The sequence below is a fragment of the Gymnogyps californianus genome, chromosome 3 (assembly GCF_018139145.2).
Source record: "Gymnogyps californianus isolate 813 chromosome 3, ASM1813914v2, whole genome shotgun sequence".
Classification (NCBI taxonomy): Eukaryota; Metazoa; Chordata; class Aves; order Accipitriformes; family Cathartidae; genus Gymnogyps; species Gymnogyps californianus.
Window position 1 is genome coordinate 7217429 of NC_059473.1, and position 16780 is coordinate 7234208.

The window sequence follows — 16780 nt, forward strand, 5'->3', positions numbered from 1 at the left end:
GTTTATTTTGACCCATCTGGCAGCAAAATGTTTAACTTTAAAAACAAAACTCAACAGTGTAGAGAAGTCTTCTGTGTTCCATTGTGTTTGGGGCATAAACATAAAGTTATCGAACCTCTCACTGGGGTTAAATTGCAAACTTTAAGCAGCTAGACAAGAAAGTAACAGGGAAAAAAATGGCAGCAGGAGATGTTGCACTTGGTGTAGGTACAGGTTTGTGGAGAGCCAATTGAAATTCACACAGACGGGAAGTGGCTCTTCATTCGCAAGTAAACGTAGGGCTAAATGTTATTCTTAAATATAATGTTTTGTTTTGATTACTTTGTCTTAAAAAGGATATTGCTGTAAAAAAACAAAATGAAAATGATTGCAAATACAAAGAGGACATGTTAAAAAGGTTAAGGCTGCTTTGGTAGGGAGACCAAAAAGAAGTGCCATGCAGAGACATAGCCTATGTGCTAGCAAATAATACAAGAATGAAAGAGTAAAAGACATCTGAATACTCATTCTTTAAGCTTCTACTTTATGTAAGTTTGTATTTACCTGTTGACTGCGCTGCTCAGGGCTTTCAGCTTTTGTTTTCTTTAAAGCATTAAGGGCATTTAGGAAAAAAATGTAAAAACTATCTTAGTGGATAATATTATGCAAAGTGTTTAAATCCTCATACTTTAGACACTAAGCAGTTAAGAAGAATATTTGCCAACAAGTATGTTGCTAGTGTAGCATAAGACCTATAGCAAAATACAATTTAGCTATTTTGGACTTTGGTTTAAAGCTGGTGTTAGTTCAAGATGCGATTCTACTCTGATACTATTCGACTCTTTCCCAGCTCTTGGCTATTCTGGGAAAGAAATCCTCTCTATTTTTTTTTTACCCTATATTCTGGCTTCTCTGAGAGTCTTTACAATTTTGCCCATCTTTCTCCATGCTTTTAGTTGTCTTCCCCCCCCTCCCCCCCCCCCCCCCCCATAGAAGACCTTATTGAGTAAGACTTCAGAGCCAGCTTTTTGCATGCAACAGACAGAAGTGGATGCAATCTTGGTTACTTTCAGTGCTGCCAATCAGAAACTTATGAGAGAGGAGGTTAGAAGATCTTGTCGACTCTAATGCATTTTTTACTTGAGGAAATCAAAAGGTCCCCTGTCCAAATGAGCATTTTTACAAACAGAAGGGTTGGAATAGTGATCGGGAAAGATTCTTCCAAGTGACTAAATAATTCATAGACAGATAAACAGAACTAGGCTCCTTAGCTGGGTGGGTTGGGTTTGTTGAGTTGTTTGTTTGTTTGAACTTGCACATTCCATTTTTAAATGATTGCTTAAAGTCAACTTAAATTCAATGAAAATTAGCCGTGGACAGGTAGATTTGTTAAACAGTAACATTATGTGTTTATTTTGGTTAATCAAGATGTCTCATCTGAAATCTGTTTCCTTTTAAGGGGAAATCCAGGATTTAAACAAAGAATGTTAATAATGCATAGGCATAATAACTGCCAAGGGAGAGACTTGGCAACTCTACAAAAAAGAAATATATGCATTTTCTCATTGCCTACTTGGAATTCATTCCTTTATTCATGATGTGGTTGTAACAGACAATTGGGAATTTTGATGAAAGCTTGTTTTTTATAGAATTGTCCAGTTCACGTTACTACACGAAGAATGGACCTGTAAATGAGAGAGATAGAAAACCACAACTTATTAGAAGAAGAAAAAAAAAAAAGAAAAACTTGGGTATACTTGCTATTGCAGCAGGAGAGACTGATGTAATATGAGGAAGAGTACTCCCATTAACCCTGGAAATTAAATGATTTCTCAATTGGAAGTTACCTTTAGAAAGGCATAATTATAGTAGTACCATACTATTAAAAGTTGTACCAAGAATTGGGCTATAATGTGACTCCTGTGCCAACCCTCACAATGGTGTCAAGGTATATTATGGTCTTAAGGGATAAATGAAACTGGGGTTGCAGGTATATTGCGCACATTTGGATTTGAACAGCAAAATTGATGCTTCAGTTCACAGTATTTAGTCAGGAGCTGATTTTCAAGGGCTTGTAACTTGCTCCTAATAATTTGAAAGGGGCGTGTAACTTGATGTGTAGTACCTCAGCCTCGAAATATAGTCCTTTGCTTAATTCTTCACCTCTGACATTTTGGATTTTCATTAGGCCAGTGTTAAGATTTAAGCACGGAATTTCCTGCACCCTTTAAGTTAAAATATTTTTGGTTTGACTACCTTGCTTATAAAATAAAGATTAATGTGCTTTTGAAGAACTGTATTTCCCTTTTTCTAAGTTGTATATATATCCAGTTTGGTTCTGTTAATACATAATTAATGAAGAAAAATGAGAATTACTGAAGAAGATTAGGAACTCATTGTAGTAAGCTTTCAGAAATGGATAGATCTTTGGGTGAGAGAAGGTCAATTTCCTTGATCCTCTTGCCAGAGACAGACTGATTTGAACTTGGGATTTTGACTAGTCTTTTAACAGGGAGTAGTTCATCGGTTGCTTTTACTGACTGCTAACGTATTGATTTGTAAATTCATTAACAGTATGTTTATGGTAAAAGAAGAAAACTGTGTTGTAGGAAAATAAATGGAAGTTGCTCCCAAAACGGAAAGAATAATGAGTGCAACTAGCACTAATTCTTTGCGGTTTTTTTTCCCAATTCCCATGCATCTAATGATTGGTTTAGGAGACTTAAGTTTCTGAGCTGATGAAGTGCAGTGGAAGGGAGTATAAAGCCTGTAACAGGTTTGTAGTTTTTCATAGGAACTTTTGGAGTCTGTTGTGGAATCATCACTGTGCTGGTTTTGGCTGGGACAAAGTTAATTTTCTTCATAGTAGCTAGTATGGGGCTATGTTTTGGATTTGTGCTGGAAACAGTGTTGATAATACTGGGACGTTTTAATTACTGCTGAGCCGTGCTTACACAGAGTCAAGGCCTTTTTTGCTCCTCACACCACCCCACCAGCGAGTAGGCTGGGTGTGCACAAGGAATCAGGAGGGGACACAGCTGGGACAGCTGACCCCAACTGACCAAAGGGATATTCCATACCATGTGACATCATGCTCAGCATATAAAGCTGGGGGAAGAAGAAGGAAGGGGGGACGTTCGGAGTGATGGCGTTTGTCTTCCCAAGTAACCGTTATGCATGATGGAGCCCTGCTTTCCTGGAGATGGCTGAACACCTGCCTGCCGATGGGAAATGGTGAATGAATTCCTTGTTTTGCTTTGCTTGTGTGTGCGGCTTTTACTTTACCTCTTAAAATGTCTTTATCTGAACCCATGAGTTTCGTCACTTTTCCGATTCTCTCCCCCATCCCATCGGGGGGGGAGCGAGCGCGTGGCTATGTGGTGCTTAGTTGCCAGCTGGGGTTAAACCACCACAGGCACTATTTTCCAGTTATAGCAGACCAGATTTTGGTGGGTGGCTTAAGAACAGGCAAAGATGGCAGTTAGACTTTTTATTTCCGGGGGGGGGATTTTTATCCTGTCATGCAGATACTTCTTGTCTACTGGGGGTCTGTCTGACTTCGGGATTCAGGCAGAACATACTTTGGCTGCAGCTTCTCCCTCCCTTCCTTTCCCAAGAAAGCACAACATGCTATACACGCGTTGTGTTTTACAGAAGTCGAAGGTATGGTGGACTCCTATGGGTTCACGTTTACAATCTGTCTTTCCCAGACTGAGTTGACCGGTCAGTCCGTCTGTCATTCTCTTTCTCTTCTGTAGCCTCCCAGTGACCTTATCTGGTGTGTGTGTCATCTTTGGATTTGTACTGGTCAAATGGTATGAAAAAATGTGCAAGGACCTTGATTTTTATATACCTTGGTAGTCTATAAAATGGATTTGTGGAATGAAAATTAAATCTCTCATATGAATCTCCTAACCCCTGCTATCTTTTGCATTCTGCCGACTGCAATGTGAGAACCAGATTTTCTGAAGAGTCCATGGTTTTTCTGTATCTTTAAGGGTTTTTTTAAAACTCCTTCCTTTTGAAATGTCTGTCCTGTGCAGTGGCAAAAGGGTTATTTTTGTAACTAGAAGGGCTGGAAATTTACATAAGGAGGGGGAAAAAAACTTATGTGAACTTGACAAACTCAAATTTTGTGCTGAGAATACCTGCTGTGTCCCTGTTACAAACTCTCAGCTGTGAACAGTTATAAACATCCCATCTGTGGGATGAGTTTCTTCTCCTTTGCCCCTTCTTTTACCTCTCTACAGTTCAATATGGCTTAGGTTGTTAGTTTCCCTTCCAAATCAATCTGTTGCAGATAAAACAGAAAAAAAAAAAGAAGGGGAGGAGGGGGAAGAAGAGAAAGAAAAGCTTGCTAGAAATTATTTCTTTGGAAATTACATAACCTGCCTCTCAATGTATTGAGGAATGTATCTCTGCCTTTCAGCCGCACCAGACATAACCCACCATCTTCTTTTAAATTACCAGTGAAGGAGATTTTGCACTAAGACGTCGGGTTGTGAAATGTAGCAGCTGAGGCATGGACGCATATCCTTCTGTTTCCCCCTTCCATGAGCAGTGACTTCAGACAGAGAGGACAGATGTGTGTCTGGAAACGGTATCATCTCAAACCACTGCAGCAAAGTCTCTGGATGGCCAACTGCCAGGGTGTTTAGTTAGTGCTTAATATGGGATGTCTCCCAAGGAGACCTGATAATCTTTGAAATACCTTTGCTTAGGTTTTACAGTTTTGGGTTTAAAGACATTCAGAGATTGCGTGTTACAAAGCTAGAGCTGTGATTCAAGCAATTGTGATGGTGTTTCAATAAATAGCCTGAGTGACATCTCTGTGCTTCAGTTTAAGTCAGTGGCAGATTTCTGTCAGGGATTTCAGCAAGGTCAGCCATTTCTCCAGCAACCTTTGATCACTTTAATTTCACTGTTGTACTCTTGTCCAGCAAAACTAATTAAGGCTAAAAGTGGCTAAATTTGCTTTGAAAGCAAAGAGGATTTTTTTCCTTAAAACTTGAAAATAACTATGAAATCGTATTTTAATTATCCCCCCCCCAATATTTTAAGGTGTGAAATGTTGACACCTAATATTTTTTATTTCCTTTTGCTTTTAAGTGGCTATGCTTGCTTGGGTTTTTTTAATACACTTGACCTGCTCTTAAGGAAACTTGATCTAAATTTAAGTTCTAAGTAAACTAGTGACTGAAAATTAGTTGTCTTTCCAATTTAAATGGTTTAGTTGGCATAGCTTATATACTGTTTATTTCAGAAAGTATTTGTGAATAAAATTGGAGTGTGTTTGCATCTCAAGGAGTGATTTCTGCCTGAGACTCTCTAAATCATTCAGACTTTTTCATTTAATGCTTTGAAATACTGATTGAATATATTCACTCTGGTTTGCTTTAATCTAATTGCACATCTAGAAGTTTTCTTCTGATGTGGTGCAGCCATGTCTGGTGTAAGCTAGCTTAATTAGCACTGCTTAGTGATTTGGGACCCCTGTCAAAGGCTATTATGTTCTCTAGAAACATAAGGAGTTAAAGCTAAAGCTGTGACCTCATCTCTATTCACGTTACACTGGACTAGAAGCTGCGCTGAAAGGGATTGTTTAACTGCATCGCTGTCTTTGCTGCTGCTAGTTGATTGCTTTAATTTGGTTCTGATATCTATAGCGTGCTTTTGCTGAACAACTGTTACGGTAGGGATTTGTGGGAATACTGGAGACACATGAAGTCACGCTAATATCGACTGCATGTGGAAATAGCTCCCACGAAAATACTTAGACTCAAATACGTCTTTCTACCCAATTTCAACTTTTTATTGCTTCCCCTGTGAAAATTCAAGCAGCATCAAGGAGAGCTAAAACACACGTTTCTGGCCAGTCATCCACTTACGCAACTGTGCATGCCATTTATTACTTTATTACTTAGATCTGCGTATGAAATGAGGAGCGCAACTGCTGTCGCTTTAATGTCAGAGCAGCATACGTTACAATAGGTGTCACTGTGTGGCTGGGTCCAATCGTCATCGGTGACTTCAGCTATTGGCTCCGAACGCTGGCTGACTCCATCTGCAGGGCTGCAATACCTACTCAGTTCCGATCCGTTCAACACACACGTTCAGCTTGCCGAGCAGACTAGCAGTGCTACCGTGCACATCTTGCTAGCCCCCTGCAGAAAGCCAGTGCTACAGCCACGCGCGTACCCTCTTTGCGCTTTCAGGCGATTCCTGATCGGGAAATCTGGAAAGAAAGAAAACTGGCAGGAATGATGGGGATGTATTTAACAATTCAAGTACTGGATCAAACTTAAAGCCAGTTTCTTACTTGGTGCACTGTAAAGGTCACCTTGTCTTGCTGGAAAAGAAGCAAACTCTCAGCTCTGCTGCTCTCTGTTTAACAGCTTCCACGTGCATTTCTTAATGTTCCTAGCTAGTTAGGCTATCTAGCTTTACAGACAAGTATACTCATGGTAGATGAGAAAGGAAAGAACATGAAATGTCTCACCTTCTTCTTGATGCTTCCAGAGACGGTCAAGAACAGGTCCAAGAAGAGCTCTAAGAAGGGAAATAGCAGCAGCAGTAGCAGCAGCAAATTGCCTCCAGTTTGCTATGAAATCATTACCTTGAAGACCAAAAAGAAGAAGAAGATGGCTGCTGATATTTTTCCCCGAAAGAAACCAGCCAACACTAATACAACTGCTGTCCAGCAGTACCACCAGCAAAATCTCAATAACAACAACACTATTCCAGCACCTAATTGGCAAGGACTTTATCCAACCATCAGAGAGAGGTAAGTTCAGGGCAGTTTATTTTTACTGTTTGAATGGAGTGGTGAAAAGTAGCAAAATGTTCGTAATGCATATGTTTAGTTATTCATTTATTTGCTGAAGAAAACACAGTTCTCTTTTTTTTTTTTTTTTTCTTCCCTCCTGTGTGTGTGTGTGAAACAAGTATTTTGGTAATGGAAAATATTTTAATATCTCTTTTCCAGACAGTGCAGCTGTTTGTCTTGAGTAAATAAAAATGTTGCTGGAAGCTGCAGCAGACCCGTAAAGATTTGCTTTTAGACCTTAGTGGGGCTTTTCAGTGATACATGCTCTTGACTTTGATTTCCACTTTTTGAAAAGTTCTCGTAAGTTTGGGGGGGGGGGGGTTATTGCACACCCCCCCCCCCCCCCCACCACAACACACACATTCCCCCCCTTAGTTTTTTCTGTAGTATATTTGTGTGATGATGTGTAAAGCAGCTTAAAACAAAGTGTGACCTGCTTCTCTTTACTAACATGCAACTTTAAGTTGTTAAGAAATTAAATTTCTTGGGTCTGAGGCAAGCACAGAGTTACTGGGCGCCATAAATTAACACGCTACCTCTGTTTGTAGAAATGCAGTGATGTTCAACAATGACTTGATGGCAGATGTTCATTTTGTGGTCGGGCCACCAGGTGGGACCCAGCGGCTGCCAGGACACAAAGTAAGCAACAGCTGCATTATCAGCTCGTGCGGCGATAGCCAGAGAGAGCTCCCACGGTTACGCTGGGACATAGCGTGGGAGACTCAGCTCTTCTGGGACAGGCATAATTCTGTATTTTAAAAGGCTACATGCAGTGGAATAGTCTGTCCCTTGCTTTTCTTTGTGTTTTCGGTTAAACAGTACACTTGTGCTAAGGCAGTCATTGCAAAGTTAGGAATACTGCTTTGTGCTGCTGATTAATATTACTCTTGAGATTTTCTAGAAATAGTTAACTTCTGTAGCGGATATGAGTGTTTTCCAGTAGCTAATGCATATGTGCCCATTAGAGTAAAATGCAGGGAAAATATGTAATTCTGTTCTTAACTTTGACTTCATTTCTTACTGAAGTGTGTCTATAGAGTCTGTCAGTGAAGCCCAGTATGCTCAGAGTGGCTCTCCCACATTGTTTTTGTTGGCAGTGCTTTCAGTTTGAAGCATGAAATAAGATTTCCCTTTCTCAACAGTATGTCCTGGCTGTTGGGAGCTCTGTATTCCATGCGATGTTTTACGGAGAGCTTGCTGAGGACAAAGATGAAATCCGTATACCAGATGTTGAGCCTGCTGCTTTTCTCGCAATGCTGAAGTAAGCATCATTCATCTGCTGGATATGTTTTCCTTTATGATGTATACATACATTGGTAATGTCATAGTTAAAGTATTAGACTTGTGTATAAACAGAAAGAAAGCAGTTGCTTAAAATATTCTTTTTTTTTGTGTGTGTCTCAAGTATTTTAAACTTTTACCTCATTTTGCTCTCCCTCTTTACTTCCAGGCACGCATATATTAGACTATTGTAGGCAGTTATAAATAATGACCTTGACAGGGGATCTTTGGGCACATTGTATACTGTAATGCCTATTGATCTGATTTGTCACTACACGTTACACAAAGGAATGGAGTTACTAAAAAGAATTGTCAGCTGTAACAAAAAAACCCTGTTCTACTTTGCAAGCATAGTGAAAAGTTAAAAACACACAAAAAAAACCCCAAAACCCAGAATTGCTGGGTTTGTGTATTGACATCGTTCCAGCTCTTTTATAAACTTGCTGTATGCAGGTCTTGTCTTAGAAAAACGACCCTAAGTTACTGAATATAGCCTCTGAAAGTTAAATTTCTCCTCATCTATCATATTGATGCATTTGGAAAGTAATAAAAAGGCTGTTTACATGAATAGGGTTTTTTATTCTAACAGGGGAAAAACAATCAGTTTTAAATGATCATTATTTTTCTTCTTGCAAGCTGCATAAGAAATGCTATCTTTTCCTAAATGAGCATAATGAAGCAGCTTCCCTGCTGAATTGTCCTTGAATGTATCTATAAACTCTGATTATTAAAGAGAAATGCCCTGTCACAGAAATGCTATGGCTTTGAGGGTTTTTTCCCTTCGGCTTTGGTAACTGCCATTGCTTTCTGATAAAGAATATACATTAGTACTGATAGTGATCCTTTTAATATGCTGCAGATTTTCTTCATGTAATGGTGTAATCACTAGCTAGCAATTTATTGTATTTCACAGATTGTTTTGACTAGCTTGTGATTACAGAATGGTTTCTTTTTTCTTTTACGTTTCAGAGGCATTGTAGATGAACATTCAAAGTTGCATATAGAGTTTGTTGCATAGAGTTTTTATAGGTTATCATGAACATCAGAAATGTTCTGTGCAAATATCAGTAACCGCCAGGAAAAGCTGAAGTCACACAGATGTTCTATAGACCTGGAACATAAAGTTAAGATATGACATTGTGTAGGTAGGTGCGTTATGAATCCTTGCTTCGGGCCTTTCTGGTTTTGCGAGTGTTTTCTGCAGAGCTCAGACTTGTGCTTTACTTTCATGCATAATTTTACAAGGCACAAATACAAGATACTTGGATTCCCCTGGCCCCCCTTCCTTTTTGAACAGCAAATCTATTTCACTGTGGCTAAACATGATTTGCCATATAGAAACTGAATGCTTTCTGAATTTATCATTAAGAAATCTGTTCGGAGGGCAAACCTAGAAAAGAGGTTATCAATACTGACATCTAGGAATAGCAATTTAGGAAACTATCTTTGAGAGCATGGTCAGAACCATGGAATTCTTCACCTTCTCAGCTTTTATTTAAAAAACAAAAAGACCACAAAAAGTTTGTGGTCTGTGTGGATGTTGAGCTAACCTTGCCAGTCCTAACTTCGACTGATGCAGTGTGCCTGAACCTGCAGAGTGCTCCTGTGTCTGCGAACGCCAGGGGTGTCTGCAGCCGTGATGGTGCAGGGAAGGGAAAGGGATGTTGCTCAGCAGTGCAGCATTCCCCTCATCGCAGGATCCAGTGCATGTGCTGCACTGGGTGGAGCCTGGGGGGAGCCACGGTCCCCTTCACTCCTCTCCCCCTGGGAAATCATCCCCGTGAGTGTTGCTTGCAACTGTTGTGAGCAGTGGACGGCAGAAGGCTCATGATACTGTTGCTACAGAAGGAAAAGACTTTTTACCTACCCCAAAGCAGCCCTCTCCTTCATAAGCTCCTTTCCGCAGTCAGGAGGGATGCATCATAATTTTTGTCAGAAAATACATTGAGTTTGGTTTTGTGGTTTTTGGGGGTTAGGTGTGTTGGGGTTTTTTTTGGTTTGGTTTTTTTTTTCCCCTGGACAGTGAATTCTTATAGCATAAATATTTTTTGTCTTTTCCTATATAGTGGGCATTCTGACAACAAGCGTCAGAAAAGGTATTGCCAGGTGTAACATAGGAAATAATACCTGGACTGGTAGATACTAATTATTCTCCCAGTAAAATTGCTTTGGCTGTTCTAAAAAGTTTACAGTTTTAAAAATAGGGTTAAATTCTTAGTCTAGCTGACACACTGAATTGATGTCTTTAATGTATTATATCTTATCTTAATCTTGAATGTTCAAGTTGGAACCATGGTCTCATCTTATCCCAGGATGAATGTGTCACTAAACCATCAAACCCTGTGGTCTAGCAGAATCCTCTGTTTAAGAACAGGGTGAAACTGGAATATCAGTAATTGCAGACCAGAGTCGAGGTGCATTGGCAGAGTGAGAAGTGTGGAATATTGCTGACAGCCAATATGTGCTGTCTGTTGTAAATCAGTGATATTAGTTCTTCACTTTCATGAATATTAAACTAGCAACTTTTGTACTATTTCAATTTAAAACAGATGTCATCATTCTCTGCTGTACTAGCAGGCAAAGAGAAGTAATAGAAGGGAGAACAAAGTTGGAGAGCAATAAGGAGAATGATAAAAACGAATGAATTGATACATTGAAAATTTTTTGGACAGTAAAGGAGCTAAGCCTGTAACCAGTGATATATAGATGTGCTCTTTGTTGTTACAAATAGCCCAGCTGAAACCAAGTAATAAAGGTTAAAAAAAAAAAAAAGGTTTGGGTCTGTGTAAGTATTCTTTTTCTCTATAACCTCTTAGATTTTATTATATTTCTTGAGCAGTATCTGCTCTAAGCATGTTTTCTAAGTGTGGCTTGGAGGATAGTACCCTACACCTGCAAAAATACAAATAAAGATATTTAGAACTATAATCAGATCAGCGTAGGTACTAATTCCACTTTATAAGCACATCTGTTCTGCAAAAAATTCATTGTGTTGGGAAACCTGTTAACTAGAAAATTTTAATTAGTACAGGGTTGCATACAACTTCAGCTTTACTGGAGGAAGACACTTTTATCAACCATAACCATCAAGACTTGCTTATCCCTATGAAGAGTAAAATTGCATTTGGCATGGTTTTAGCACATTGCATTCACCAGCTACAAATGGGGCCCTGAAGCATGAGATATTAAAAAGAACAAACTGTACAATGCTTCATTTCTCTGAGCAATGAATCCCAGCAGTTTAGTCACATAAATAGAATTTCACCTTCATCTCTTCCACCACACTAGCGTAGCAGTAAAGCTTTTTTCCTCATGCAATAAGACTGAGGAAGACACTGGGCTAGTGGAGTTAGGATGTTGTAAGCATTAGGAAGCCCGAAAATTAGAATTCTGTGCCTTTTCCTGTATGCTTCATCACCCTGTTTTAATTAAAAAAAAAAAAAAAACCCAAAAAAAAGCACCCACCCCAAAAAAAACCCCAAAACCCCACACACAACAAAAAAGCCACCCCCCTAAAAAAACCCAACCCAGTAGTTATGAAAATGGATAGCACCTGATATACTTTGATAGCATTTCTCTTCTTAGACTGCCTAGTTATTACCAATAACTTGTTTTCATTCCTGTATTTATATATATACCTCAGTAAATCACCATTCACCATCACAGGACATCCAGTCTAAGTACTCTTTGTAACACGTGTTCCAGACTGTTGTGTTAGCCAAGTAAGGTAGGCCTTGAGGAGCTACTGCCTGGGGCAGATAGCCTCTCGTTAGCCAAAGCACGTATGGAAGGAACACAGAGCTGGAGGGACCATAATTTGTAAATATAACCATTGTCTACATAGCATGTACCCCAAATGTGAAGTTTTATTCACCTTAGATTTGAGCCTGTTCTCTTCCATGGTCTTACATGAGTGATGAATTTGGTTTGTACTTTCTGGATTTAATCAATGTTCCCCAAAAGCACTGCTTAGCTTTAACGTGGAGCCATGTAAATATTCTTTGTTCGTAATTTTCAGATGTTGTTGACAAATTACATTTTTGCATTAAGCGGCAGTGTTACATGCATGTGTTTTATTTCAGATACATTTATTGTGATGAAATTGATTTGGCTGCAGATACCGTACTGGCCACTCTTTATGCTGCCAAGAAGTATATCGTCCCTCATCTTGCCCGCGCCTGCGTCAACTTTCTAGAGACAAGTCTAAGTGCAAAGAATGCCTGTGTGCTGCTTTCCCAGAGCTGCTTATTTGAGGAACCTGACCTGACCCAGCGCTGTTGGGAAGTGATTGATGCCCAAGCTGAGCTAGCTTTGAAGTCTGAGGGGTTCTGTGACATTGATTTTCAGACACTTGAAAGCATTCTCCGAAGGGAGACTCTGAATGCCAAAGAAATTGTTGTTTTCGAAGCAGCTCTGAACTGGGCTGAAGTGGAGTGTCAGCGACAAGAGCTAACGGCTACCATAGAGAACAAGCGCAAAGTCCTCGGGAAGGCTCTGTACTTGATACGCATCCCTACCATGGCACTCGACGACTTCGCAAATGGCGCTGCTCAGTCTGGGATTCTGACTCTCAACGAAACCAATGATATCTTCCTCTGGTATACGGCTGCTAAAAAGCCAGAGTTACAGTTTGTAAGCAAGCCCCGTAAAGGCCTCGTTCCTCAGCGATGCCACCGTTTCCAGTCCTGCGCTTACCGCAGCAACCAGTGGCGCTACAGGGGCCGGTGTGACAGCATCCAGTTTGCTGTTGATAAGAGAGTGTTTATTGCTGGCTTTGGGCTGTACGGCTCCAGCTGTGGATCGGCAGAGTACAGTGCCAAGATTGAACTCAAACGACAAGGAGTTATCCTAGGCCAGAACTTGAGTAAATACTTCTCAGATGGTTCTAGTAACACTTTTCCCGTGTGGTTTGAATATCCAGTGCAGATTGAGCCTGACACCTTTTACACAGCTAGCGTGATTCTGGATGGTAATGAACTCAGCTATTTTGGACAAGAAGGAATGACAGAAGTTCAGTGTGGGAAGGTGACTGTTCAGTTTCAGTGCTCTTCGGACAGTACAAATGGCACTGGGGTACAGGGGGGGCAAATTCCCGAACTCATATTTTATGCTTGAATGCAAGTGTGTGGAGACGAAGCGTTTTGCTATGAAGAACCTGTCTGGTTCAGGCCTACTGATGCTTAGCTTTTTATCTGCAGATGTGTGATCAGTACAGGTAATATGTAACTAAATGCTGTGGGCAAGTTACTGGCTTGCTATACTTGTAGCATCATTGGTGATAAAGTTTAAGTGTAGTATTTAAACTGGAAGCTCTTAGGAACAAGCAAGTTTTAAAGGCTTTGTAAGAGGGGTGCCTGCTTGCTGGTGATGCTGACCCTTTCTTTGATGCACATGTGAATCACCAGAGGATGTCCCCCTCTTGTATCTCACTAAACAGTCTTCATTGATCCATTTTCTCTTTCTCCATTTACTGCTTTCTGCTTGTAATTTTTTGGGGGAGGTAGGGGAAGAAAATGAAGAGCCTTGTTTTATAGCTCTCTCTTCTGTCCACTCTTCAGACTTAAGAGATTCCAATAAACTGAGCTGCTTTTGATCATGGGAGCTGAAAGAAGTGCTTCAGTTGTAAGTAGAAAAAGCATAGGTTTAAACGTTCATCCTGTGAGATTCTCCTGTGGCCAACTGTTTGGGATGGCTACAGGGGAAGATGGAGAGAAGCAAGCAGCTTTCAGGAAGCTACACAGCATGCTGACCATGTCCACAGTGCAGGGACATGTTTACAGTGAGGGAGGGATGTAGACTTGGCAAGTTACATTCATTTCTAGTTCATTTTCTAGGAATCCCACCTCGAAGGCAAGGAAGTACTTGCACATGTTCAAGTTGTATATGCAGCTCTTGAAACTCTACTCCCATGACCTAGTTTTTGCTACATTGAAGTTGATTTGCTATTTAAATGGCTTTTCTTTGAACCCTTGTTAAATAAATGGGAATTAGTATCTATCATCTGATGCAGGATAATTTTTTGTTTGTTTTGGGTGGGGTTTTTTTCTTCCTTCTAAACATGGTAGAGGCAGATTATAGAGGAACAAAAGAATGTACCAATCCTGACTTGGACTTTTTTCTGTAATAGGAGATTTCTTCTTTTTATTACCATACATTACCAGTGGAAATTTGGACAAAGACAGAAGATTCCCAACTGTGGTCATATTACACTTAGTGTATATCATCAGATAACAGTGAGGAGGAGGAAGTCTTCTCTAATGTGTTAATGTTGGATCTCTTGCAACTGCTTATGGTTACACATCAGTCAGAGGATTATGTGGTACAGAACCTTCTCCTTGTCTGAATTTTTTTTTTCCAAACTTCCTGTTATGTCTGTATCGTTTTTGGAAAAGTATTACAGATGATGACTCCTTTTATCAGGGAAGGAAACAGTATAAATAAGAAATACAGGTACTATTTAAACAAAAGAAAATCCTTCACCATTGCATTGGGACAGTTGCTTCTCAGAGGCACGCTACCTATTGTAAAGCATCTCATTCTTATTTCACCTCTGAAGTGCGTTCTGTTTTTTGCGTATGTTTTACCGAAATAAAAAGAGCAAATGATTCTTTAGGCAGACTGAAGATTAACGTTAAAGTGTGTCAACACATTAATGTAGCATAACCCTAAATTCACTTGTCAGTTTTGTAATAAAAATGTTTTTCTCATATGATTTCTTACCAGTTTAATACTATTACTCTAAGTGTTTCTTGACGGTTGGAATCCTGGCCCCTGGCCATCGTACAGTGCCAATACATCTTTGCAGTGTCCAAAATACCATCTGAAGTAAGGAAAACTGGAGCGTAGATGTCAAACACCTTATGGCCAAAGCCCAGATCTTCTCTCTAGGTAATAAAAGGAGAGCCAGGTAAAAAACTGCCCTGCAAGATCTATGCTTTTCACCCATCTTAGTGTTTAATGTTTTATATACATACATACGTGTGTGTGTGTGTGTGTGTAAGCAATGTTCTTTCTGAAATGTAAATACCCTCAAAATATATAGAAAAATGTTTTGTTTTTTTATAACAGATGTACATAATCCAGACTGTTAGTGAAATCTAAACAGAAAGCTTCGTGGAAAACTCCCAGAGAGAGATTTAAAAAACCTCCGGTTAATTATATTTAGATCTGCAGCCTAAAATAGACAATAGACAGGAGTATAAATTGTATGGACTGGAGGAAGAGTTGCTGAAGAGACTGCAAAAAGGAATCTAAGATTGTGATGAGGTAATGGTCATCTACTTTTAGACAACATCTGAGCAGCAGTTCCATTTATTTAAATACATTTGAAAGCAGAGAAAGATGCTAATCAGCTGATTAAGTTTTCTTACAGCAAGCGGTTGATGTAGATGTAATTACTCTGAGTGATGATCAGATTGACAAGTTGCTTGCAGTAGCAAGCTGCATTCCGAGTTGTTTGGAAAAAAAATCAGGTGCCTCAGCTGGTGGGACAAATCAGAGAGTACTGCATTGCTATAACTAGACTTAGGCTCTCACTTTTAATATATTTTTTGGTTTTTACTTATCTGCAAATAAAGGTGGGGTATCTACTACATTCACTGACTGGAACAGAAGTTAGGAGATCAGAATACTGTGTAGCTGTAATATGTAGAAAATGAGCTGTTTAATTATTATTTTGTTTGCTACTTTTGTGAAATCTTTTTGACGAAGTAGGATGAAAGCAACCTCTAGCTTAATTCCTCTGAGTCCATTCCAGGTTTTAGGAGCTGGTGCATGTAAAGTTTTTCAATATGGATGAATAAACATAAGCACCCCAAAACACCTTTTGATGCTTACAGCGCGACTTGATTCTGAGCACTGCTTGATGCTAACAAGTACTGGTGTATAAGAAGGTGGCTAGTACCAGTCACCTTAGGACATCAGGGCACTTAAGTAGGTGTCTAAATGTGGATTTGGTTGGTTTAGCAGTAGCATCCAAGCTTGAATACATTGATTGACGTTTTGCAAGCATCAGCCATATCAACCTGGAATGTCAGCATAAAGTTGATAGAGATCCTGTCGTAGATTCTGTCTTAAACTGTACCTGGCCATCGTTGCTACTTGTATGTTTGATTTTCCTGGTGAGGGGAATCTGTGATAAGAGAGTATAATGTAATATACTTTCTGCATATCTAAAATAGTATTTAAGTAAACATTTTAATTTCTACATACTTATTGCACTGAACTGTTTTGGGATTTTTTTTTTTTATTTGTTGTGATAAACTCAGCTAACTTCAGGTCCCAGCACCCATTTGTGCTGAAGCAGTGTTTGACCTTAGCAGGCTTACAGCATTATTTATAAAGGACAGATATATATAAATATGAAGTACCTCATGTTGAATGTTATTGTACTGTATCTTTAATGTCACAGTGCAGATCTTGTTGGACTCATGAATGTGTATAATCGCATTAAACACAAATAAAAATGGTTCTTAAATGGTTGTTTCCTGCAGTGTCTCTGAAGCGTGAGCTGTGAAAGCCTTTACTTAGTTATCTCTTTCAGCGATTTCTATTGTTGTACAGTTGTGCACAGATATTTGTTGAGCCTATGTATTCAGAGATCTTTTGATCCCCAAAGAAGTAAAAGTCTAAGGAAAAAAACAAGGAAGAACAATGAAAATGTTAATCAGTTACATTGTAAAAAGGTTGGCGATT

At 39.5% G+C, this 16780-nt stretch overlaps 1 protein-coding gene across 1 annotated transcript; it reads left to right on the top strand.

Annotated features, from left to right (window-relative positions):
- Window positions 1-6440: 6440 nt before the first annotated feature.
- On the top strand, window positions 6441-16546 carry BTBD3 (BTB domain containing 3). Its single transcript, XM_050894669.1, has 4 exons — window positions 6441-6763; window positions 7354-7444; window positions 7948-8066; window positions 12169-16546. Exons 1-4 carry the CDS (start codon window positions 6441-6443, stop codon window positions 13199-13201), a joined length of 1566 nt encoding a protein of 521 aa, XP_050750626.1. The 3' UTR covers window positions 13202-16546.
- The last annotated feature ends 234 nt before the right edge of the window (window positions 16547-16780 follow it).

What these genes read in the sequence shown, in the direction of transcription:
- BTBD3 (XM_050894669.1), top strand. Translation starts at nt 6,441, where the DNA reads ATGGTAGATGAGAAAGGAAAGAACATGAAATGTCTCACCTTCTTCTTG. An exon ending in TATCCAACCATCAGAGAGAG is followed by an intron (nt 6,764 to 7,353) that starts GTAAGTTCAGGG and finishes CTCTGTTTGTAG; the next exon opens with AAATGCAGTGATGTTCAACA. An exon ending in AGCGGCTGCCAGGACACAAA is followed by an intron (nt 7,445 to 7,947) that starts GTAAGCAACAGC and finishes CTTTCTCAACAG; the next exon opens with TATGTCCTGGCTGTTGGGAG.